Genomic DNA, 24404 nt, shown 5'->3' on the forward strand with positions numbered 1-24404 from the left:
GGGTAAGAGACACACCTTGAATGACCCTGCTTTGAGCTACTCTCCCTTCCCCCACAAAACTGGGCTCCGAAGGGGTATTCAGGACCTGCCTAGGTTTACACAATTCTCGTTTTGGGTGGTGCCCACAGCTTGTAGGAGGGGAGAGGGCACTTCCTCTCCTTTCCAGGGCTGTACTAGCTAAACTCACTGGGGAACTTGGCTCTGGTTTCCTGTAATGCAACCGAAGGGCCCATAACATGCCCATCTGTCTCCCAGGCAGAACCCCACCTGGAGACACAGTCACAATACCTCAGCTCCACCTGGCTCCCTGGCACCCCCTCACCACCGCACTAAGCAGGGGGGCATTAAAAAACAAATCAGCCCCAGTTGGCCCTCTAATCTTTCATTGCATCCAGCCCCCACTGGGCAGGGCATCCACTCAGTCTCCCACCAGGCCAAAAGCCCAAGTCCTCCTTACTGTCAGATCTAGCTGTATGCACAAAGATTTCCAACCCAGAGCCATTTCCCTTTGCCTCGGGTCGCAGTAGGACACCTGGCAGACCCAGCCATTCTACGTGTGGTGGGAGGGGTGCTGCCCATGCACGTGAGGTGGGCAAGATGGATCCTCTTTCCCAAGCCACACTGTGGAGCCCCTGTCCAGCTCTCTGCCCAAAGTTCTTCCAGAAAATAAAGGGCTCCTCAGATTCACTGATGGATCAGAGCCATCCGCCAGCCCTGAGTTTTGTTTGTATGGCCCCTCCCAGTGACACAGATTGTAGTGAACTTCCCAGGCTGTGTTGTAACAAAGAAATTGCTCTTTGCCTGGAATAGTGCACTCTGAGTCTCCCTCCCAGGTGGACAGAATTCCTACAGGTGCCCACTAATACTACAGGGGCTTTCCTTCCCTTTTTGTTGTTCTGGATTGGGATCCCCGCAAGGACCTGGGTCCCCATGCACCCAGTGGGCAGGGGCTCTGCGGCTGCACTTTTCCCTCTGGCTTCCTAGCTGCACAGGTGCATTAGTTGGCTCACTCTTTCATATCTCTTCCTTGTTAGGTTTGATTGAGCAATTGAATCGATACCCTTCCCCCAGGAAATGACTTTTCAGGCCATTTCACTATGGACATTCCCTTTTGCTGAAACCACACTTTACTTGCTGAGACCACATTCCATTATCTCTCCCCTCCGGACCTGCACAGAGAATTCTCCTCCCAGAAAGCCTGGCAAAAGTCCTTTAAAACCCGCTGACTCCCATCACTGGGGCCTGCTCACAATATTTCGGATCAGCTACACTTCACTGTTTTTTTTAAGCGGAATGCTCTGCAGTTTAGCTCAAGTCCAGTCCGGTGTTGGGAGCAATCAGTGGAAACTTCCAGCTACTCTGCAGCCATTTTGGAACCCCCCTCTGGGATTGTTTCCTTAGTTTCCCTTTCTAATAGTTCATTATTGGTGTATAAAAATGCAAATTATTTCTGGATATTTATATTGTATCCTGCTACTTTACTGAATTCATTTATCAGTTCTAGTAGATTGTTTTGTGGAATCATTAGGGTTCTCTATGTAACAGTATCATGTCATCCAGTTTTACTTTTTTCTGTTCCAATTTGAATGCCTTTTATATCTTGTCTGATTGTGGTGGCTAGGACTTCTGGTACTGTGGTGAATAAGCGTTGTGAAAGAGCACCTCCTCTGTCTTGTTCCCCATCTTAAGGAAAACACTTTTAATTTCTGTTGCTTATGTACCTTTGAGAATTTTTAGAAATGCCTGCAGCCTGGGCCACAGTCAACTGCCTTTGAGGAGCAGCTGCTGAAAAAGGTTTGGATAGTGCATGAGTTGGGTTAGGTGAGATCTCAAGGACCAGGGCAAGGGGAGCAGTGTTCTCTAAGTTAATGCAGATTCAGATTTGGTGCCTGTTTGCACCTTCAGGCTGTGTGTCAGAAGGGCTCTTCACAGAACCAATAGCAACTTCTCCAGCCCTCACCCTGAAGCCACACAATTCATTTCCTTCTCATATTTCCTTCGTATCTTTTGACCTGCTGTCCCTTTGCTGGAGCTTAGGGTGAGTGTTTGTGAGTAAGTGAATCTGTATACAGGCCCTTTAAGAGGATGCCTGGATTTCTAGGAGACCCCGTCTCACCTGGACAGAATCCCTGCTGATTTTCACAGGCAGATGTTGTGGGAACTCATTTTCCTGGCACTGGTACTTTGGGCTGGGACCCCTTGCTCCTAAGTGGGGACCCTGCAGCCAATATATCCTTCCTGATTCTTAACTGCCACAGGTGGGTATGGGACCAGCCTGTTTTACAGATCCACCCCTCCTACCAGTCTAAGCATGGCTTTTTGTTTATATCCTTAGTTATAAAAGTTCTGTTCAGTTAGTCCTCAGGTGATTCTCAAGGGTGGTTGTTTTATAATTTAGTTGCCATTTTGATTGTGGTCATGGGAGGGAGTGATCACAGTGTTTACCTACTCTACCATCTTGACCAGAAGTTGAGTGGTTCCATTTGTATTCCATATCATACCAGACTCTAGACAGATAAATTAGGCAATAAAAATAAATAAAAGGCTTCCAAATTGATAAGAAGAACTATCTCTCTTCACTGATGACAGAATCCTATAAGTAGAAAATCCCAATTAATCATCAAAACAACTACAGACAATAATAAATTCAGCAAAGTTAGAGGGTATAAGATTACACAAATATCAGTTGTGTTTTTATACACCTTAATGGGCAATTGAAAAAGTAAATTAATAACACAATATCATATCATCCAAAAGAAAAATTACTTATGAATAAGTTTAGCCAAGGAGGTGAATGGCTTGTATACTAAAAACTACAAAACATTGCAGAAAAGAATTTTAAAAGACCTAAATAAATGTATAGACAGCTCATATTCCTGGATTTTGAAGACTTAATGTTTTTAAGATGTCAACACTACCTAAAGTTATTGAGATTGCATTAAGTGATATGTAATGCAATCTCTATCAGAATTTCAAAATTGTGCAGAAATGGAAAAGCTGATCTCAAAATCTTATGGACTCAGAAGGGGCCCTGAATAGCCAAAACAGTCTTGAAAAAGTAGAGCAAAATTGGAGTTCTTACACTTCCTGATTTCAAATTTTACTACAAAGCTACAATAATGAAAAGAATATGGTACTATCATGAGGACAGACATATAGACCAATGGAATAGAATGGAAGTCCAGAAATAAACCTATACATCTATGGCCAACTAAATTTTGATGAGGGCTCCAAGTTAATTCAATGGGGAAAGAATAACTTGTTTAACAAATGGTGGTAAGACAACTGTATATCCACATGTACAAGAATGAAGTTAATCCTTACCTCACACCATATACAAAATTTTCAATGGATGTGCAACCTAAATATGAGTTAAAACCATAAAACTCTTAGAAGAAAACATAGTGGTAAATCTTTGGATTTGGCAAAGGATTCTTAAATATGCCTTATCTTAAACTTCATATTTATAAAATTATACAGTGTGTATTCCTTTGTGTGTGCCTTCTTTCCCTCCACCTACAGTTTTTTTGTTCATGTCATGTTGTTCATATGGTAGTTTATCTTGTTTTTCTGTCACATAGTTTTCCATTTTATGAACATAGTAAAATATTTTCTCTTCATATTCCTGGAGATGAATATCTGGGTTGTCTCCAGTGTTTAGGTCATATGAACAAATCTAAAACAATTATTATGGTACTAGTCTTTCAGTGAATTCACACACTTGTTTATCTTGGAGCTATACTTGGAAGTAGAATATGTTGGTTATAAGGTGAGGATAAATTTAACTTATTAGAAAAATTTCAACAGCATTCTAAACTGGCTGTGTATTTTACATTCCCATTGTCAGTGTAAACAATGTATGAGGCCACTAGTTGCTCTACATCCTTGACCAAATTGGCAGTGTTAGTCTTTTTCACTTTAGCTATGCTGATCATTGTGTAGTGATAGCTTCTTGAGGTTTTATGATTTGTTGGAATTCTTTATATATTCTGGATATGTGTAATTTGATAGCTATGCAAAATCCTCTGCTGTACTATGGCTTGCTTTTTAAATTTCTTTTTTTTTTAAATTTTTATTTTTCGCTAAAAGTATTACAAAGGGTATTACATAAGTGTCTTTTTCCCCCCCTGCCCTTAACAAGCCCCTGCCCTCCCTTACCCCCCAGTGTCTTATGTCCATTAGTTATGGTTATATGGATGCATACAAGTCCTTCGGTTGATCTCTTACTCCCCTCCCTCCAGTCCCCCAACCCTCCCTGGTCTTCCCACTGCAGTCCGACAATCAGTTTGAGGCAGCTCTGCCTCTGTATCTATTATTGTTCAAAAGTTTGTAATGGTCTTAATTATCCATGAAAGAGTGAGATCATGTGGTATTTTTCCTTCATTGACTGGCTTGTTTCACTTAGCATAATGCTCTCCAGTTCCATCCATGCTGTTGCAAATGGTAAGAGTTCCTTCTTTTTAACTGCAGCATAGTATTCCATCGTGTAGATGTACCACAGTTTTCTAATCCATTCATCTACTGATGGGTACTTAGGCTGTTTCCAGATCTTAGCTATGGTGAATTGTGCTGCTATGAACATAGGGGTGCATATATCCTTTCTGATTGGTGTTTCTGGTTTCTTGGGATATATTCCTAGAAGTGGGATCACAGGGTCAAATGGGAGTTCCATTTCCAATTTTTTGAGGAACCTCCATACTGCCTTCCATAGTGGCTGCACCAGTCTGCATTCCCACCAGCAGTGCACAAGTGTTCCTTTTTCTCCACATCCTCTCCAGCACTTGTCGTTTGTTGATTTGTTGATGATGGCCATTCTGACAGGTGTGAGATGGTACCTCATTGTTGTTTTGATTTGCATCTCTCGGATGATTAGTGACTTTGAGCATGTTTTCATATGTCTCTTGGCTTTCTGAATGTCCTCTTTTGAAAGGTGTCTATTTAGATCCTTTGCCCATTTTTTGATTGGATTGTTTATCTTCTTTTTGTTAAGTTGTATGAGTTCCCTATAAATTTTGGAGATTAAGCCCTTATCAGATATGACGTTGGCAAATATGTTTTCCCACGAGGTGGGTTTTCTTGTTGTTTTGTTGATGGTTTCTTTTGCTGTGCAGAAGCTTTTTATTTTGATGTAGTCCCATTTGTTCAGTTTCTCTTTAGTTTCAACTGCCCTAGGAGCTGTATCAGTGAAGAAATTGTTTTGGCATATGTCTGAGATTTTGTTGCCTTTGTATTCTTCTAGAATTTTTATGGTTTCCTGTTGTACATTTAAGTCCTTTATCCATTTTGAGTTTATTCTTGTGTATGGTGTAAGTTGGTGGTCTAGTTTCATTTTCTTGCATATATCTGTCCAATTTTCCCAACACCATTTATTGAAGAGACTATCTTGGCTCCATTGCATGTTCATGCCTCCTTTGTCAAAAATTAATTGAGCATATTGGTTCTGGCTAATTTCTGGACTCTCTATTCTATTCCACTGATCTATATGTCTGTTCTTGTGCCAGTACCAGGCAGTTTTGAGAACAGTGGCTTTGTAATACAGCTTGATATCTGGCATTGAGATCCCACCTACTTTGATCTTTCTCAGGATCGCTGCAGCTATTCGGGGTCCTTTTTTATTCCAGATGAATTTTTGGAGAGTTCGTTCTAGATCTTTGAAGAAGGCCATTGGTATTTTAATGGGAAGTGCGTTGAAGGTATAGATTGCTTTGGGTAGTATGGACATTTTAATGATGTTGATTCTACCAATCCAAGAACATGGTATGTTCTTCCATCTGTTTATGTCTTCCTCTATCTCTTTTTTCAACGTCCTGTAGTTTTCTGAGTAGAGGTCTTTAACCTCTTTAGTTAAGTTTATTCCTAGGTATCTTAATTTTTTTTGGTGTGATGGTAAATGGGATTGTTTTTCTGATCTCCCTTTCTGAAAGTTCACTATTGGTGTATAGAAATGCCTCAGATTTCTTGGGGTTAATTTTGTATCCTGCTACATTGCCAAATTCATGTATTAAGTCTAGTAGCTTTGTGATGGAGTCTCTAGGGTTTTGTATGTATAATATCATGCCATCTGCAAATAAGGACAGTTTTACTTCCTCTTTTCCAATTTGGATGCCTTTTATTTCTTCTTCTTGCCTAATTGCAATGGCTAATACTTCCAGTACTATGTTGAACAGGAGTGGTGAGAGTGGGCATCCCTGTCTTGTTCCTGTTCTTAGGGGAAATGGTGTTAGTTTTTGTCCATTGAGTATGATGTTGGCTGTGGGCCTGTCATATATGGCTTTTATTATGTTGAGGTATGATCCTTCTATTCCCACCTTTCTGAGAGTTTTTATCAAAAATGGGTGTTGGATTTTGTCGAATGCTTTTTCTGCATCAATTGATATGACCATGTGGTTTTTTTCTTTCAATTTGTTTATGTGATGTATCACGTTTATTGATTTACGGATGTTGTACCATCCTTGCATCTCTGGGATAAATCCTACTTGGTCATGGTGTATGATCCTTCTGATGTACTGCTGGATCCGATTTGCTAAGATTTTGTTGAGGATTTTGGCATCTATGTTCATGAGGGATATTGCCTATAATTCTCTTTCATTGTGTTGTCTTTACCTGGTTTTGGAATTAGGGTGATGCTAGATTCATAGAATGTGTTTGGAAGTTTTCCTTCCTCTTGAACTTTTTGTAGTAATCTGAGGAGGATAGGTTTTAGTTCTTCCTTGAAAGTTTGGTAAAACTCCCCTGAGAAGCCGTCTGGTCCTGGGCTTTTGTTTGCTGGAAGCTTTTTGATAACTGCTTCAATTTCTTCCATAGTTATTGGCCTATTGAGATTTTTAGATTCTTCCTGATTGAGTTTTGGAATGTTGTAATTTTCTAGGAATTTGTCCATTTCCTCCAGGTTGTCTAGTTTGTTGGAGTAGAGTTGCCCGTAGTATTGTTTAACAATCATTTGTATTTCTGTGGGGTCTGTTGTTATTTCGCCTCTATCGTTTCTGATTTGGTTTATTTGGGACCTCTCTCTTTGCTTCTTGGTGAGCCTGGCTAGGGGTTTGTCAATCTTGTTTATCCTTTCAAAGAACCAGCTCTTGGTTTCATTGATTTTCTGTATTGTTTTTTTGGTCTCTATTTCATTGATTTCTGCTCTAATCTTTATTATCTCCTTCCTTCTGCTCACTCTGGGGTTTTCTTGTTGCTCTCTTTCTAATTCTTTGAGTTGTAGAGTTAGATGATTGACTACCATTTTTTCTTGTTTTTTGAGATAGGCCTGTAGAGCTATAAACTTTCCTCTCGGGACTGCTTTCATTGTGTCCCAGAGGTTTTGGATTGTTGTGTTTTCATTGTCATTAGTGTCCAGGATGTTTTTAATTTCTTCTTTGATGTCATCGGTAACCCAATCAATATTTAATAACATGCTATTCAGCTTCCAAGTGTTTGAGTATTTTGGGTTGTTTTTATTGTAGTTTATTTCTAACATTATGCCATCGTGGTCTGCGAAGAAGCTTTTTATGATTTCAATCTTCTTGAATTTGTGGAGACTTTGCTTGTGACCCAATATGTGGTCTATTTTTGAATATGTCCCATGAGCACCTGAGAGGAATGTATATTCCGCAGCTGTGGGGTGAAGTGTTCTGAAGATGTCAATTAAGTCCATCTGATCTAGTGAGTCATTTAGGATTGCTGTTTCTTTGCTGAGTTTTTGTCTAGCGGATTTATCCAGTGATGTCAGTGGTGTATTAAAGTCCCCTACTATGATTGTATTGTTGTTGATCTCTCCCCTGATATCTTCCAGAAGTTTTCTTATGTATGTGGGTGCTCCTGCATTGGGTGCATATATGTTTACCAGGGTTATATCTTCTTGTTGTATTGATCCCTTTAGTATTATGAAGTGGCCTTCCTTATCTCTGGTTATGGCCTTCACTTTGAGGTCTATTTTGTCCTATATAAGTATTGCTACCCCAGCTTTCTTTTCCTTTCCATTTGCGTGAAAGATATTTTTCCATCCCTTCACTTTCAGTCTGTGTGAGTCCCTTCTAATGAGGTGGGTCTCTTGTAGACAGCAGATATATGGGTCATGTTTTTTTATCCATTCAGCCACTCGATGTCTTTTGGTTGGAGCATTTAGTCCATTTACATTTAAAGTTATTATTGAAAGGTACTTGTTTGTAGCCATTTCTTTTTGTGTGTGTGTGTGTGGCTGTTTTCTTTCTGAGCTTGATATTTCTTCTTTTTACACCAGTCCCTTTAGCATTTCTTGCATAGCTGGCTTGGTGGTGATAAACTCCCTTAGCCCTTTTTTGTCTGTGAAGCTTCTTATTTCCCCTTCAATTTTGAATGATAGCCTTGCTGGATAGAGTATTCTTGGATTCAGTCCTTTGCTTTGCATCACTTTGTAGATTTCCGTCCATTCTTTTCTGGCCTGATGTGTTTCTGTTGAGAAATCATTTGATAATCTAATGGGAGATCCCTTGTATGTTACTTTCCGTCTCTCTCTTGCAGCCTGTAAGATTCTCTCTTTATCCTGAACATTTGCCATGGTAATTATGATGTGTCTTGGTGTGGGTCTTTTCGGGTTCACCTTGTTTGGGACTCTCTGGGCTTGTGTGACTTTTTTCTTCCCCACCTCAGGGAAGTTTTCTGATATTATTTCTTCGAATAGGTTTTCTAATCCATGTTCATCTTTCTGTTGTTCTGGCACCCCTATTATTCGTATGTTGTTTCGTTTCATGTTGTCCCAAAGCTCCCTTAGGCTCTCCTCCTGTCTTTTAATTTTTTTCTCCATTTGCAGTACAGTTTGAGTGTGTTTTGCTTCCTTGTCTTCTAACTCACCAATTCAGTCCTCCGCTTCTCCCAGTCTACTGTTGATACTTTCAATGGTGTTTTTTATTGCAGCTATGTCGCTCTTCATTTCTTCTTGGGACTTACTTAAGTTGTTGATTTTTTCATCTGTTTCTTCTAGCTTCTTACATAAGTAGTTGAGTTTTTCATCTGTTTCTTCTTGCTTCTTGAACATCCGGTGCTTGTACTCTAGGAACCTTATTCTGAATTCTTTTTCCGTCATGTTGCATATCTCTGTCTCACTTAGCTGCTTTTCTGGCGAGTCCTCCTTTTCTTTCCTTTGGGGGTTTCTTTGTCTACCCATGTTTGATCTCACTGACATGACTAGTTGTTGAGTCGTTCAGTGGCTGGACCCTGGGTGGCAGTGGCTGCTCCCTGGGTGGCAGTGGCTCCTTGGGCTGTGGTTGCTCCTTGGGCGGTTGTGGTAGCAGTGGCTCCTCTCTTGATAGCAGAGCCTCTGGTGGGTGCTGTTCACAGCTGTGGTGGCTTTTCTGGCTGCTGGAGGTAGGCTTCACACACAGCAACTGTTCCCGAGGCAGAGCGTGTGGTGATCAGGAGGCCGCTGTTGCTTGAATCTGCTGCGTTGATTTAAAGGCACAAAATACAACACAACAAGGCACAATGTACCAGACACTGAACACTATTGTATTTACGATATTACTAACCCCAAATAAAGGTGGCCACCCGAGCTAAGAGAGTTGGGAAATAAGGGGGAAAGAAGAGAAAAAGGTAGAAGAGAAAAAAGAAAGAAAGAAAAAAAGGAGTGCAAAAATGAAATTGGAAAAAGGGATGGGAAAAAAGAGGAGAAAAAAAAGAAAAAAGAAAAAAAAAGTAAGAGAGAAAAGAGAATGAAGTATAAAAGGGGAAGAGACTATTTATATGAGGAGAAAACTCCTATAGATCTGCCACTAATACCAACAAATTACAGCAACAGATTCCTAGAGATGAATACAAACTACAAACAACCAATAATATCAAGCGACACAAGGGAAAACAGAAGCACAGAAATAACCGGGAGGGGGGGGGGGGAGGGGGAGGAGCAGGAAAATAAAAAGAATAAGCAGTCTAACCTCACAAACAATCCTAAAAAAAAAAAAACCCAATATACTCGTCAATCAAGCAAACAACAATAAAACAATAGCGAGAGAAAAGAAGAAAAAAAATAGAAATAAAAAATAAATAAAAAATAAAAAATTGGATAGTGAAGGAAGATAAGGGAAAGGTGTATAAGGATTTAGAGCAGGGGATTGGACATAGGATATATAAGTAGGGTGAAATTTTGACAGGGGGTAAAAAGAATAGGGAAAATCTAAAACTGGAGTAGGGTAAGAGAAACAGGACAGCAAAAGGGAAAAAGTGGGGAAGATTGTTTAGCACAGAGGCAAATTGAGGTAGAGAAAAATGTTGCTAAAGGAACGATGAAAATAGAATGGAGAACATTAGTCCCAAAATAAAATAAAGACAAAATAAAATGACACTTTAAAAAATGGTAAAATGGTAGCGGTAATAATACTAGTTAAAAATAAAAATGTAGTAGCTGAAAGGGCAAAATCAGGTGATGGAGAAAAAGAAAAAAGAAAAAAGAAAAAAAAATGTTTTCTTAGTTAAAAGGTGAAAAAGTAATTTAAAAAAATAAAAATAAAAATGTGCAGTAATGCAGGTGCTTCAGATCTTCTACTCTTCTTATTGGCACGCCGGGAATTCAGGAGAATGTTGAATTTCCCTGATACACTGTTCCTCCGTGTTGAAAGCCACAGTCCTGATTTTAAGGCCGGCTGTAAAATCCCCTTATTGCCTTATCTGTATTTACAGAAGAGTCAGTTCGTGGCTCTGCCTCTGGGTGGCAGTGTGTCTGGATTGACCTCCGAGGCTATAAGTTCTCTCTGGCCAGGAGCTCTCTATTGTACCTGAACCAGCTCTGCCCAGAGCTGGTTCCCCAGGCGCCACTCCCAGCTCTGTTTCCCAGGCTCCCCGAAAACAATCTTCCCTTACAAGCTCTGCTAGTGACCCCAACTAGGCAATCACATGCACTGGGGTCAACAATCCAACTCACAGAAGTAAGAGGAAGTGTGTAAACAAGAGCCTGGGAAGCTGTGCGAACTCGCAGGGTTCCACCCTCCAGAACTGTGGGGAGTCTCTGCGCGTGCTCAAGCCCCTGGCACCAAGTAGCTGGCTATCAGGGAAACTCTGAGGCAGCCCTTTTGCATCCAGTCCAACTATGGGCTTATTTATAGTGTTACCTTCTGCCAGCAGCCCTGCGGGAGCCCTCCCCACTTGCAGGTCACGCTGGCCTCTATGGGCGTGGATTTTGGGGGGTGCAGATTTCCCGCCCGCGCGTGCGTTCGTCGCTCCAACCTGAATTGCAAACCGCACCTTTGGGGTAAGTCTAACCTTTCCGTGGAGGGATGCAGGTCTCCTCTGGGCTCTTGCAGTCGCGCTGCTTTAGAGTCATTGCCTCCGGGTTAGTAGCCGATCTCTGGATGCGGATAACAGCTACACAAGATGGTGCGATCTTGCCGCTGCGCTGGCACCCAGGGGGAGGTTTCAGCCTCAATCTCTAACCATCCCCATTTTTTAGGAGTTCTCTGTCTTTCCTGGCTGCAAACTGTCTCTCAGCTGAGCCTCCTTAGCTTGATTGGGCTGATTGTTACCCGTTTCAGCTGCTCGCCCTTATCTGCTCCGGGACAAAGCACCAACATGTCCGTCTAAGCCTCCGCCATTTTTTTCGAGAGCGCTTTTTAAATTTCTTAATATTTCTTTTCATTGGAAAAGGTTTTTAATTTTGACAAAGTCTAATTTATCATTTTCCTTTTAAACATAGGACCTTTTTGTATCATGTTTATGACACTTAACCTCTTGTAAGGTCATGAAGATAATTGTCTTCATTTATTCTAGAAGCATTATGAATTAAATTTTTACACTTATTTATAGGATCTATAAAAATTAATTTTTTGCATGTGATGTGAGAAAAAAGATTAAGGATCACTTTTTTCCCCCATATTGACACCCACTTGTTCCAGCACCATTTGTAAGACCTCCTTTCCCCACTGAATTATATTAGCACCTTTGTCAAACATTGTGTGATGATATGTGTGTGGGTTTACTTCTGGGTTTCCTGTTCTGCCACTGGAGTCTCTACTGTGCAGCAGTGCTGCAGTATCATCTCATATTATGAAAGGCTAATATGCAAATCGACCAAACAGTGGGATGACTGGTCGCTATGATGTGCACTGACCACCAGCAGGGAAGATGCTCAATGCAGGAGCTGCCCCCTGGTGGTCAGTGTGCTCCCACAGGGGGAGTGCCACTCAGCCAGAAGCTCACAGCTCACCTCAAGCCAGGGCTCACAGCTGGCGAGTGCAACGGTGGTGGCGGGAGCCTCTCTCGCCTCTGCTGCAGGGCTAAGGATGTCCGACTGCTGGCTTAGGCCAGCTCCCCTTGGAGTGTGGGCCTAAGCTGTCAGTTGGACATCCCCCAAAGGCTCCTGGACTGCGAGAGGGTGCAAGTCAGGCTGAGGAACCCCCCCCCCCACCCCTGAGTGTATGAATTTCGTGCACCAGGCCTCTAGTAACTGCATAATGAGTTTGCTGATACATGTCCTCTACAGCTGTTTCTCTGCCTCAGGATCATCACAGCACTTGGGATCCTTTGCATTTTCATATGAATTTTAGAATGAACTCCCCAGTCTCTATAATATGCCTGCCAGGATTTCAGATGATTCACTGCTTTCCATGCCTCCTGCATGCCCCCTCTCTGGGCACATTAGGGCGCCTTAGGATTTCTAGAGTCCTGCTTATTCAGCAGGGAACACCTGGGCACAATCTTAATTCTTTCAAGATTTCAACAAAGGAGTGGACAGCCAAGCCCTGGATTGAGAGCAAAGCAGGTTCATTTCCAATCCAGAGGACTCAGCCCACCGGTAAAATCCCACCCACTGCTTCCTGTGTTGCTGGCAATCTTGGGATGGTTTTTACATTTTTAAATAGTTGATATAAAACCAAAAGAAGAAGAATATTTTATGGAACATGAAAATTTTATAAACTTCAAAGTTCCATGTCCATAAATATATTTTTATTTGAACACACACACACACTCATTCACGTGAGTATTGTCTATGGCTGCTCTCCTGCTCTAGTGGCAGAGTGAGTACTTGTTACAGATCTGGTTTGGCCTCCAAAGCCTCAAACATTCACTTATGGTCACTTCCAGGAAGTTTGTTGCCCCCTTCTTTATCATATACCTTCTAGTCTCTGCCTGAGAATTGGTGTGTTCTATTCTGAGTTCATCTTTTTCTGTAGTAACTTATACTCAGCTAGAAGCAACCTCTTTATAAAAAAAATGTTTTTATTGATTTTAGAGAGAAAGGAAGAGGGATAAAGAGATAGAAACATCAATCGGCTTCCTTCTGCATGCCACCTAATGGAGATTGATCCTACAACCCGGGGAATGTGCCCTGACTGGGAATCAACCAGCAACCTCTTGGTTCATGGGTTGACACTCCACCACTGAGCCATACTGTTGGGTCAGAAGCAGCCTCTTGACTCATAATTCTGCCTGGAAGTCATCTTGCCAAGTTTCTTAAGTTCATTAAGTACATTTTCTATCTTCCAAATTACCCTCGGCAACAGTTTTGCCACTTCAGAACACAGGCCACCATTTTCCCAACCTTTCTGATCCATTTTCTTTTCATTTTTCTAGATCAGTGATGGCGAACCTATGACACGCATGTCAGAGGTGACACGCGAACTCATTTTTTCAGTTGATTTTTCTTTGTTAAATGTCATTTAAATATATAAAATAGATATCAAAAATATAAGTCTTTGTTTTACTATGGTTGCAAATATCAAAAAATTTCTATATGTGACACGGCACCAGAGTTAAGTTAGGGTTTTTCAAAATGCTGACACTCCGAGCTCAAAAGGTTCACCATCACTGTTCTAGATTATACTGTAGGAACCTTTTTCCATCTACTAGGTCCCAAAACCAGTGCCACATTTTTTTTATTTTTATGGCAACCTCCAATTTCTAGGTACCAATTTTTTGGTATTTATATACTAGTATTGCCACAATAACACTGCATTACAATGAACTGTAAAAGCCTGTTATGCATAGTGGTAGGCATTCATTTAGCTCACCTGGCTGTGGGTGCCTGTGATAGACTAGCTGGAGCATGGGACTTTGATCCAGGGACCTTTCATCATAAATTTTTTAAAATATATTTTATTGATTTCAGAGAGGTAAGGAGAGGGAGATAGAAATAGACACATCAACAATGAGAGAGAATCATTGATCAACTGCCTCCTGCATAACCCCTACTGGGGATTGAGCCCACAACCTGGGCATGTGCACTGACCTGAAATTGAAACTTGACTTCCTGGTTCATAGATCGATGTTCAACCACTGAGTCACATCAGCCAGGCAGCAAACATTTTTTAAACATACAGTACTGGAGCCCTAGCTGGTTTGGCTCAGTGGATAGAGCGTCGGCCTGCGAACTGAAGGGTCCCAGGTCCAATTCCAGTCAAGGGAACATGCCCAGGTTGCGGGCCTAATCCCCAGTAGGGGGCGTGCAGGAGGCAGCTGATCAATGATTCTCACCATTAATGTTTCTCTCTCTCTCTCCCTCTTCCTTCCTCTCTGAACTCAATTAAAAAAATTTTTTTAAGAGATTAAAGAAACACACAAAAACAAACATACAGTACTGGACACTGACTTCAGTCAGGGGCACTGACCTCTTTTTCCTTTTAGATTGTCAGATTTAAAAAAAATGCCAACAGCCAACACAACAGGAGCCATCAGGTGTGCATGAATCAAAATTATACCTGTTACTTTGGTCAAATGGGCAAAAAATATATTTGTTGTGCTGCAGAAATTTAATAATTAGTTTATGTGTGCCTTGAGATGAAAAAGGTTGAAAATTGCTGGTCCAGCAGGCTTGCTGGTGGAAAAACACAGCACTTTTTCAAGTGTCGGTTTGTAACAAGTGTGCCAAAAACCCACTAACAAAGCATGTCATGTGGCAAAATTCAGATCTGAGAACTGGGAAATGCATCATACCTACCAATGGGAGTGACTGCAGAGACACCAGGCAAAGAGCACACTAGTAGACACAGGAAAGGATAGAAAACTGGATCCATGAATGCAGCTCATATCCCCTTACTTTGTAGTTTACTATTTAACAGATGTAAACACTTTACATAATAGAACTCCCTTCCCTCTTCAATTCCTTATGTTATCATCTGTATTTTACTTCTGCACATTATATTGGCATTACTGTTGCTTAAACCTTTAATAATCCTTGAACATAGTTTTCAATAGTCTCATTTTTAACCACATCTGAAAAATGATTGACCCAAAGCCCAAATTCAGCTCACTCTAAAATCATGACTACTTACCTCCCAGCCATGACACTCCTCCCCCAATTTGATCTTACAATGATGTGCACCCCAGTGTCTGCAGAGAGATGTAGTGGTGGGGAGATACACATCCACCATCTCTGTAGACCTGTAACATACCCACCCTCCAAGGGGTGCTTACCCCAGCATCCCTTCCCCGAATTGATCCCACCCTCTATCCATGCTCAGACATCAACATCATTTCACATGTCTGCTTTCTGTCTCTTTCTTTGGCCCTTAGGAGCACAGAGTTGGATTCATCCTAATTCTTGGTTCAGAAACATTCTTCAATAGTTCATGCATAGTTCTCTTTTATGTTTGTTTATAATAATACTAGAGGCCCGGTGCACAAAAATTTGTGCACTGGGGGGGGGGGAGGGGTGTCCCCCAGCCCGGCCTGTGCCCTCTCGCAGTCTGGGACCCCTCGGGAGATAATGACCTGCTGGCTTAGGCCTGCTCCTGGGTGGCAGAGGGCAGGCCCAATCCCTAGGTGCAGCCCCTGGTCAGGCTCAGAGCAGGGCCTATTGGGGAGTTGGGGCACCGCCCCGTCATGCACAGAGCAGGGCGTATCAGGAGGTTTCAATGACACCCTCAGTCACGCTCAGGATAGGGCCGATTGGGGGGTTGGGGCACTGCCCCCTGTCACACTCAAGGCAGGGTCGATGGGGAGGTTGCGGCGCCACCCCCTGTCACGCACAGAGCAGGGCCGATCAGGGGGTTGGGGCACTGCCTCCTGTCACTCACAGAGCAGGGCCAATCAGGGGGTTGGGGCGCTGCCCCCTGTCACTCACAGAGCAGGGCCGATAAGGGGGTTGGGGCGCTGCCCCCTGTCACTCACAGAGCAGGGCCCATCAGGGGGGTTGTGGCGCCACCCCCTGTCACGCACAGAGCAGGGCCGATCAGGGGGTTGGGGCACTGCCCCCTGTCACTCACAGAGCAGGGCCCATCAGGGGGGTTGGGGCTCAGTACCCTGTCACGCACAGAGTAGGGCCGATCAGGGGGTTGAGGAGCTCCCCCCTGCCACTCACAGAGTAGGGCCAATAGGGGAGTTGGGGCACCACGCCCTGTCACACACAGAGCAGGGCGGATCAAGGGGTTGGGGCCCTGTACCCTGTCACACTCAGGGCAGGGCCAATGGGGAGGTTATGGCTCTACCCTGTCACACACAGAGCAAGGCCCGTGGAGGGGGGTTGGGGCGCCGCCCTCTATTACCCACAGAGCAGGGCCGATCAGGGGGTTGGGGCACCGCCACTGTCACACTCAGGGCAGGGCCGATGAAGAGGTTATGGCTCTACCCTGTCACACACAGAGCAGGGCCCATGGGGGGGGGGGGTTGGTGCGGTGCACCCTGTCACACACAGAGCCACAGGGCAATCAGGGGATTGGGGAGCTCCCCCCTATCAGGCACAGAGCAGGGCTGATCAGGGGGTTGGGGCGCCTTCCCCTGTCACGAAAAGAGCAGGGCGGATAGGGAGGTTGTGGCCCCGCCCCCTGTCACACACAGAGCCGAAGGGCAATCAGGGGGTTTGGGCGCTGCCCCCTGTCACGCTGATCCCAGTGCCGGGAGCCTCGCTGCTCTGCTGATCCCGGTGCCAGGAGGCATATTACCCTTCTACTATATAGAATAGAGGCCTGGTGCACGGGTGGGGGCTGGCTGGTTTGCCCTGAAGGGTGTCCTGGATCAGGGTGGGGGTCCCCACTGGGGTGCCTGGCCAGGCTGGCTGAGGGGCTGAGGGCTGTTTTCCGGCTGGCGGGTGACTAACAGCTCCCAACCCCTCCTTGTTTTCTTTTTTTTTTTTTTTTATTCTGGGCCAGCTTTAGCTCTGAGGCCTTGCTGCTGAAAACATCGATACAATGTTGTAGTCCCGGGCTGACTGAATGCCGGTTTCTGGGGTTTTGTTTAGCTTCTTATTTGCAACATAGTAATAGTTGCTTAGAGTTGCAGCTGAGAGGCCGGCAAGTTAGGTGGGGAACGTTGGAGTCCGCCATCACTGGAGGAAGCAAGCTTCCCTGCTCACTTCAGTGCATGGCTGCCAGCCGCCATCTTGGCTGACAGTTCATTTGCATAAGGATACGCTGATTAGCCAATGGGAAGGGTAGCGGTCGTATGCTAATTACTATGTTTCTCTTTTATTAGTGTAGATGACAAAATAAAGTGAGGAGTTCCCTCCTCATTTGAGGGAACTTCTGACCAAAAATCATTTTTTTAATCTTTATTGTTGGGAGTATTAAAGATTTCCCCCCTTTCCCCCCTCTATCCAGTTCCCAACGAACCCCAGTTCTTCACCACCCTATTGCTTGTGTCCATAGGTAATGCATATATGCATATAAGTTCTTTGGTTAATCTCTTCCTGCTTCCTCCCCTCTTCCCTCTGAGGTTCATCAGTCTGTTCCATGTTTTCATGCCTCTAGTTCTATTTTATTCATCAGTTTATTTTGTTCATTAGATTTCTTGTTCATTTATTTTAGATTCAATTGTTGAGAGATATGTATTTATTGCCATTTTATTATCTTTTCTCCTCCTCCTCCTTTTCCACCTCCTCCCCTTCATTATTATTATTAGTAGTAGTAGTAGTTGTAGTAGTAGTAGTACTAAAGAATAACCTTCAGCATTTCATAGAATACTGGTTTGATGGTGATGAACTCTTTAACTCATTCTTGTCTGGGAAGCTCTGACCTTCAATTCTAAATGATAGCTTTGCTAGGTAGACTAATCTTGGTTGTAAGTCCTTCCTATTCATCACTTTGAATATTTCTTGCCACTCCCTTCTACGCCTGCAATCTTTCTGTTGAGAATCAACTGACAGTCGTATGGGCATTCCCTTGTAGGTAACTAACTGCTTTTCTCTTGCAGATTTTAAGATTCTCTCTTTGTTTTTAACATTTAGCATTTTAATTATGATGTATCTTGGTGTGGGCCTCTTTTGGGTTCCTCTTGTTTGGGACTCTGTACTTCCTGGACTTGTAAGTCTATTTCTTTCACTAGGTAGGGGAAGTTTCCTGTCATTATTTCTTCAAATAGGTTTTCAATATCTTGCTCTCTCTCTTCTCTTTTTGGCACCCCCATAATGCTAATGCTGGTATGCTTGAAGTTGTCCCAGAGGCTCCTTACAGTATCTTCATATACATATTTTTGGATTCCTTTTGCTCTTCTGATTGGATGTTTTTTGCTTCCTCATATTCCAAATTATTTATTTGATTCTCAGAATCCTCTACTCTACAGTTGAATCCCTATAAATTATCCTTTATTTCAGTTAGTGTATGCTTAATTCTGGCTGGTCCTTTTGCACGTCTTTGATGTTCTCACTAAGGTTCTTGAAAGTCTCACTAAGTCTCTTGAATCTCTCTTTGAGTCCCTTGAAGCTCTCATTGAGATCCATGAGTAACCTTATAACCATTGTTTTGAACTCTGTATCTAGTAGTTTGCTTGCTTCCACTTCATTTAGTTATATTTCTGGAGATTTTTTCTGTTCTTTCATTTGTGACATGTTTCTTTGCCTCTGCATTTTGGCTTCTTCTCGGTGTTTGTTTCTATGTATTATGTAGAGCTTCTATGTCTCCTGGAATTGATAGAGTGGCCTTGTGTAGTAGGTATCCTGTAGGAGCCAGTGGCTCAGCCTCCCCAGTCACCTTAGCTGGGCACTCTAGGTGCACCCCCATGTGGGCTGTGTGCACAGTCTTATTGTAGATGAGCTTTGATTGCTGTTGGGTCACTAGGAAGAGCTGACCTTCAGGCCAATTGTCTGTGAGGACCAGCTGTGACTACAGTGGAAGAGGTACTGTGCAGGAGACACCCTTATGGAGCAGGACTTGCTTCAGTGGGGCTTTGGTGCTCATTGAGTCTGCCCCTTGAGTGTGTGACTCATAGATGTGTAGAGTTATAATCTGGAGTGGGCTAAATCTGTCCACCATATATACTGGCTCTAGGGCCCCTCTGGAGGTGCAAAGTCATCCAATTCCTGTGCCCTGCCTGGGGCTACCCATCAGAAGCTACAGAGCAATCTGCAGATGGCTGCTACATGTGTTGGGCTTGGAAGTGCCCAGGAGAGGCCAAGTTGTGAAGAAGGCAAACTGCTGCTAGTGCCAGGCCTGGGGCCTCTTATTGAGGGGTATGGGGCACACTGATTCCAGCTGCTGCTAGTTTGAGAGATTTTTTTAAAAATATATTTTATTGATTTTTTTACAGAGAGGAAGGGAGAGAGATAGTTAGAAACATCGATGAGAGAGAAACATCGATCAGCTGCCTCCTGCACATCCCCCACTGGGGATGTGCCTGCAACCCAGGTACATGCCCTTGACCGGAATTGAACCTGGGAGCTTTCAGTCCACAGGCCGATGCTCTATCCACTGAGCCAAACCGGCTTCGGCTAGTTTGAGAGATTTTTAGGAAAGTCTGAAGCCTGAGCCAGGACAGGCCATTCATATGGAAAAGCTGCTGCAAACAAATTGGGTGGGGCTTCAAATTGGGTAGTGTGGGTGGGGTCTTAGGGAATCACCAGGGCATAGGGAACAGTGTGAGCCAGGTTAATGGAGACTCAGATTTAGCCTCTGCCAGTCAGCTCTGCAACAGGGGAGGTCTCAGCATAGGAACAATGACCACTGCAAACACCCCTGTCTGAGAGAAAGCCATCCCTGAGTTCTTTCTCTGATGTCAGACAATCCAGTTCCTCCCTGTATGTCCCTGGATCCACCCAAGCAGCTGCCTCAGCACTGGAGCTCAGAGGGAGCAAGTTCAAGTACAGTGGGGTCTTGACTTACGAGTGTCCCGACTAACAAGTTTTTCGAGATACGAGCCGTCTCTCGGCCGATTTTTTGCTTTGAGTTGCGAGCTAAAATTCGGGTTACGAGCCAGCTTCAGATACCCCACCGCTAGTTGGCACAGCGAACATCACAGTGAAGGCCACAACATCAGCGCAGCATCACGTGTCTCACTCGTTCACTTTTTGACTTGACATACGAGTAATTTGAGTTACAAGCTCCGTCACGGAACGAATTAAACTCGTAAGTCAAGGCCCCACTGTAAGTCCATGGGCCAGCCCTTTAAGAGAAACACTCGGGACTCCAGCAGGCTCCATGTCACTCAACCACAGTCCCCACTGGTTTTTATAGCCCAAAGTTACGGGACTTCTCTTCCCAGCACTGGAACCCTGTGCTGAGGGGTCTGTTTTGGGGCTGGAACCCCTTGTTCTTCATGGGAGGTCTCCTCAGCTTAGATATCCCTCCTGATTAAAAAAGATGTCACATGTGGGTGTCAGACTAGCCTGATCTACATTTCCTCCCCTCCTACCAAACTCAATGTGCTTTCTTCTTTAATTCTCCAGTGTAGGACATCCATTCAGCCAGATTTCAGGCAGATCTGAATGATGGTTGTTCTGTTGTTTAGTTGTCACTTTTATGTGGTTGTGGGAGGCAGTGAGTACTGCATCTACCTATGCCACCATCTTGGCTCCTGGCCCATATATCTAACTAAAAATATTTATTGTGTTAAAATGCACGTAACATAAAATATACTGTCCTAACAATTTTTAAGTGTACAGTTCAGTGGTATTAAATATATTCACATCATTATACTGCCATTGCCAATGATAATCACTAGAACTCTTTTTATCCTGTATACTCATTAAACAATAAATCCTCATTTTTCCCTTTCACCAGCTACTGGCAACCACCATTACACTTTCTGTATTTATCATTTTAACTAAGCTACTTCATAAAGTGGACTCATACAGTATTTGTCCTTTTGTAACTGGCTAATTGCACTTAGCACAATGTCCTCAAGTTTTTTCCATGTTTTGCATGTGTCAGAATTTTCTTCCTTTGATAGGCTAAATAATATTCCATTGTATGTGTATGCCATATTTTAATATGTCATGGACACTTAGTTTGCTGTTGTTAATAATGCTTCTATGAACATGGTGTGCAAATATCTCTTCAAGACCCTGCTTTCAAATATTTGGGGTATATGCCCAGAAGTGGAATTGCTGGGTCAATTGGTAATCTTATTTTTAATTTTTTGAGGAACCTCCATACTGTTTTCCCCAGTGGCTGTACCATTTTTATTCCCACCAACAGTGCACAAGACTTTCAATTTCTCCACATCCTTGTTTTCTGTTTTTGATAATAGCCATTTTAATGAGTGTGAGGTGATACATCATAGTACTAATTTGCTTTTCCCTTATGATTAGTAATGTTGAGCATATTCTCATGTGCTTATTGGCTCTTTATACCTCTTCTTTGGAGAAATGTCTATTAAAGTCTTTTGAATCAGGTTGGTTGTTTTGTTGTTGAGTTTTAGGAGTTCTCCATATATTCTGGATATTAACCCCTGATCAGATATATGATTTGAAAATATTTTCTTCCATTCTGAGAGGTTGCTTTTTTACTCTAGTAGTGTCTTTTCATATACATTTTAAATTTCTCATGAAGTCCAATTTGTCTATTTTTCTTTTGTTGCCTGTGCCTTTGATGTCATAATAAGGAAATCACTGCCAAGTCCAATGATATGAAGCTTTTGTCCTATCTTTTAAAATCTATAGAGACTTATTTTGTGTCCTAATATATGATCTATCCTGGAAAATGACCCGTGTGCCCTTGAGAGGATGTATATGTTGTTGCTGGGTGAAGTGTTCAGTATGTGTCTGTTATATCTAGCCAGTTTACTGTGATGTTTAAGTCCTTTGCCTCCTTCCATGTCTCGTTGTTCTTTCCATTATTGAAGGTGAGGTACTGAAGTCTCCAACTATTATTATAGAACTGTCTATTTTACCCTTCAATTTTATGGGATTCTGCTTTATATATTTTAATGGTGTGTCATTAGTTGAGTAAATGTTTGTAATTGTTCTGTTTTCTTGTCCTCATGATAGCAAATCCCTGTGCCTATGGTAGCAAATAGAACAGAACTCTGGTGTTACTGGTGTAGTTCTTGAACCCAGAGGATTTCCAAAGACATGGGCCTTGTTTCTGTCCTTCCTCCAGAGTAGTGTACTTGTGCCAGGCCCTGGGGCAAGAGTATATGATGTGCCACCCCTCACTGGTAGAAGGGTTCTGCTCTGTGTGCAAGAAGGGAAGTAAGCTGTGTTTTCTGGGTCCCCAGTGGCAGCTGGCTGTCTCCTGAATGCCTGCACTGAGGAACCTTCTCTCTGATCCCTGTCCTGTTCCCCGTATTTCTCATGAGCTCCCCCTGGAGACCCAGAGAAAAACCTACCCATGGGTGCAAACCTCTGTCCTCTGTTTTCCTGTTTCCTGAGCTGGCACACTGCCAGCATTGAAGAACTCATTGACTTTACAGCTGACTTCTTCCCACTCGTGTCTGTGTTGTACTTCTCCTTCTCTGCCCTGTCAAATGTGAGACAGTCTGTGCCAGGCTCATCATTGTGGTCCTTTGTCTGCCTAGTTCTGTGTGGCCTCAGCGTCCCTGTGAGCATGATGGGGATATTTTCTCCCACCTCAACACTGTCTCCCTCAATGTCCTTGTTATCCCATGAGACTCTTCATTCTTGGCCCATTGGAACTCAGCTTCCCAGCCCCATTAAACTCTGAGCACCGTGAAGTCCAACCTGGCCACTCTCTGCCCTCTGTGGAGATGTACCCTCTGCATTCCTGGCTCAGGGTCCTGCAGCAAACCACGGTAAATGAGTCCCCTGTGGGCCTCTGGGCTCTCTTTCTCTGAAGCACCCTCCTTCTGGCATCCAGCTGCCTTGCAGATTCCAGCTGCCTGTGTTCTTTATATTTCAGACCTGAAAAGTGCTCCAGGCAGGAGGTGGGGCCCTTGTAGACCTTGTCTCCTCTGTTTTCTCTTCTCAGTGGCCACAGCAGAAGTCCTTAGACCGATTTTTAGCTGGCTTGGGAGTTTCAAAGTAGTTTCCTAACTGCATTTTCCTGGGCGGCCTCTTCTAACACTATACCCCAAGTCTGTGGACTCTCTATTGCTCTGCATTCTATGTGCACCAGCTAATTCTTCTGTGCCTCTTTTCCTGATATTAATTACCTCACCAACACAGCAGCAGCCACAGACACTGCTGACATTCTGCTTTCTATCTCTTCCCCTCAAGGTCCACGTGCATCAGCTCCAAAACAGATTCCCCAAATACAGGTCCCCTTTAACCCTGGTCAGAGGGTCTTCAGTCTGTGGGAGCAGCTCCTTCCAGTCAGGCTGGCATGGAGCCTTGGGACCCACTCACACATTGGCCAGGAAAGCTTAAAGTTTCTGGGACCAATTTCTATATCCCTCAGCACAGGGAGGACACAGGGGTGATGCGCCACAAAACTCGAAGCTTTCTTGTACATATAGTGCCACCCTACAGTCCCCAACCCTACAGTCACCAGGGACAGAACTGATGGACCCCATGCACTCACGCTATAGCAGTGGGAAGACATGCTGCATGCCTCGATGGGTTTGGCTCTGATGGTTCTTTTATAAAATTTCATGTGGCATTTATATTCACATTTCATTGACCAACACCTGAATCCCAGTGCAGAGAAGGGAGCCATTGGAGGGCAGGAGCAAGAGAAAAAGCCACTGGTTGAGCCCACTGGGCCTGGGATTGGGCTGGGCGTGTCCTCAGGAACAGGATGGGGAGGACCTCTCACTGGACCTGTGCTTCTTTCTGACAGGTGACTCCTCAGACCACCTGCAGGAGGTGCAGATGCCTCTGATCCCATTTGCCTTGTGCCAGTTGCTTTATGGACAGACATCATACATTCTGCCAGACATGATATGTGCCGGGGACCTCAGGAACCTGAAGACTGCCTGCGAGGTGCATTCTACCTCAGGGATGGGGGCCAAACCCATGACTTTCATGTGTTCATCTGCTTAAAAGCATAGGGGATATTTGTCCTGAATGGGCGGGTGGCCCCCAAAAGCCTGGCCCCTGAGGGTTTCAGAGCACATCGCCATGTGGCCACAGGTTGGACAGAACCATAGGTGGCCTGGGTACAGATGGGGCACAGGCCCAGTCAGCGCCCAGTGCCCTGTGGACCCCAATGCTGGCCAAAGGGGCCTTGCCTGGGGACCTCGCCTGCTGACTATCATCCTGGGCACCTGCTCTGCCTTCCCACAGCAGGGCCTGGCACTGGCCAGGTGGGGCTGCGGAGTGAAGGGGCTCTGGACTGGCCCCAGAGGGTTGGGCTCTGGGCCACCCTCATGCAGGAGGCAGCAGGCCCCAGTCTCTGGGTTCACAGGAA

The 24404-nt window shown here is 43.9% G+C and overlaps 1 protein-coding gene across 1 annotated transcript in view; it reads left to right on the forward strand.

Annotated features, from left to right (window-relative positions):
- Positions 1-24404, forward strand: part of PRSS38 (serine protease 38) — a 63391-nt gene that overhangs the window by 38648 nt on the left and 339 nt on the right. Inside the window, exon 4 of the mRNA XM_070417031.1 lies at positions 23835-23977. Within this exon, the coding sequence (XP_070273132.1) occupies positions 23835-23977 (143 nt within the window). The remainder of the gene's footprint in view (positions 1-23834; positions 23978-24404) is intronic.

This window comes from Myotis yumanensis, unplaced genomic scaffold (genome assembly GCF_028538775.1).
Source record: "Myotis yumanensis isolate MYYU_CA2020_CCGP unplaced genomic scaffold, mMyoYum1.0.hap1 SCAF_5, whole genome shotgun sequence".
Classification (NCBI taxonomy): domain Eukaryota; kingdom Metazoa; phylum Chordata; class Mammalia; order Chiroptera; family Vespertilionidae; genus Myotis; species Myotis yumanensis.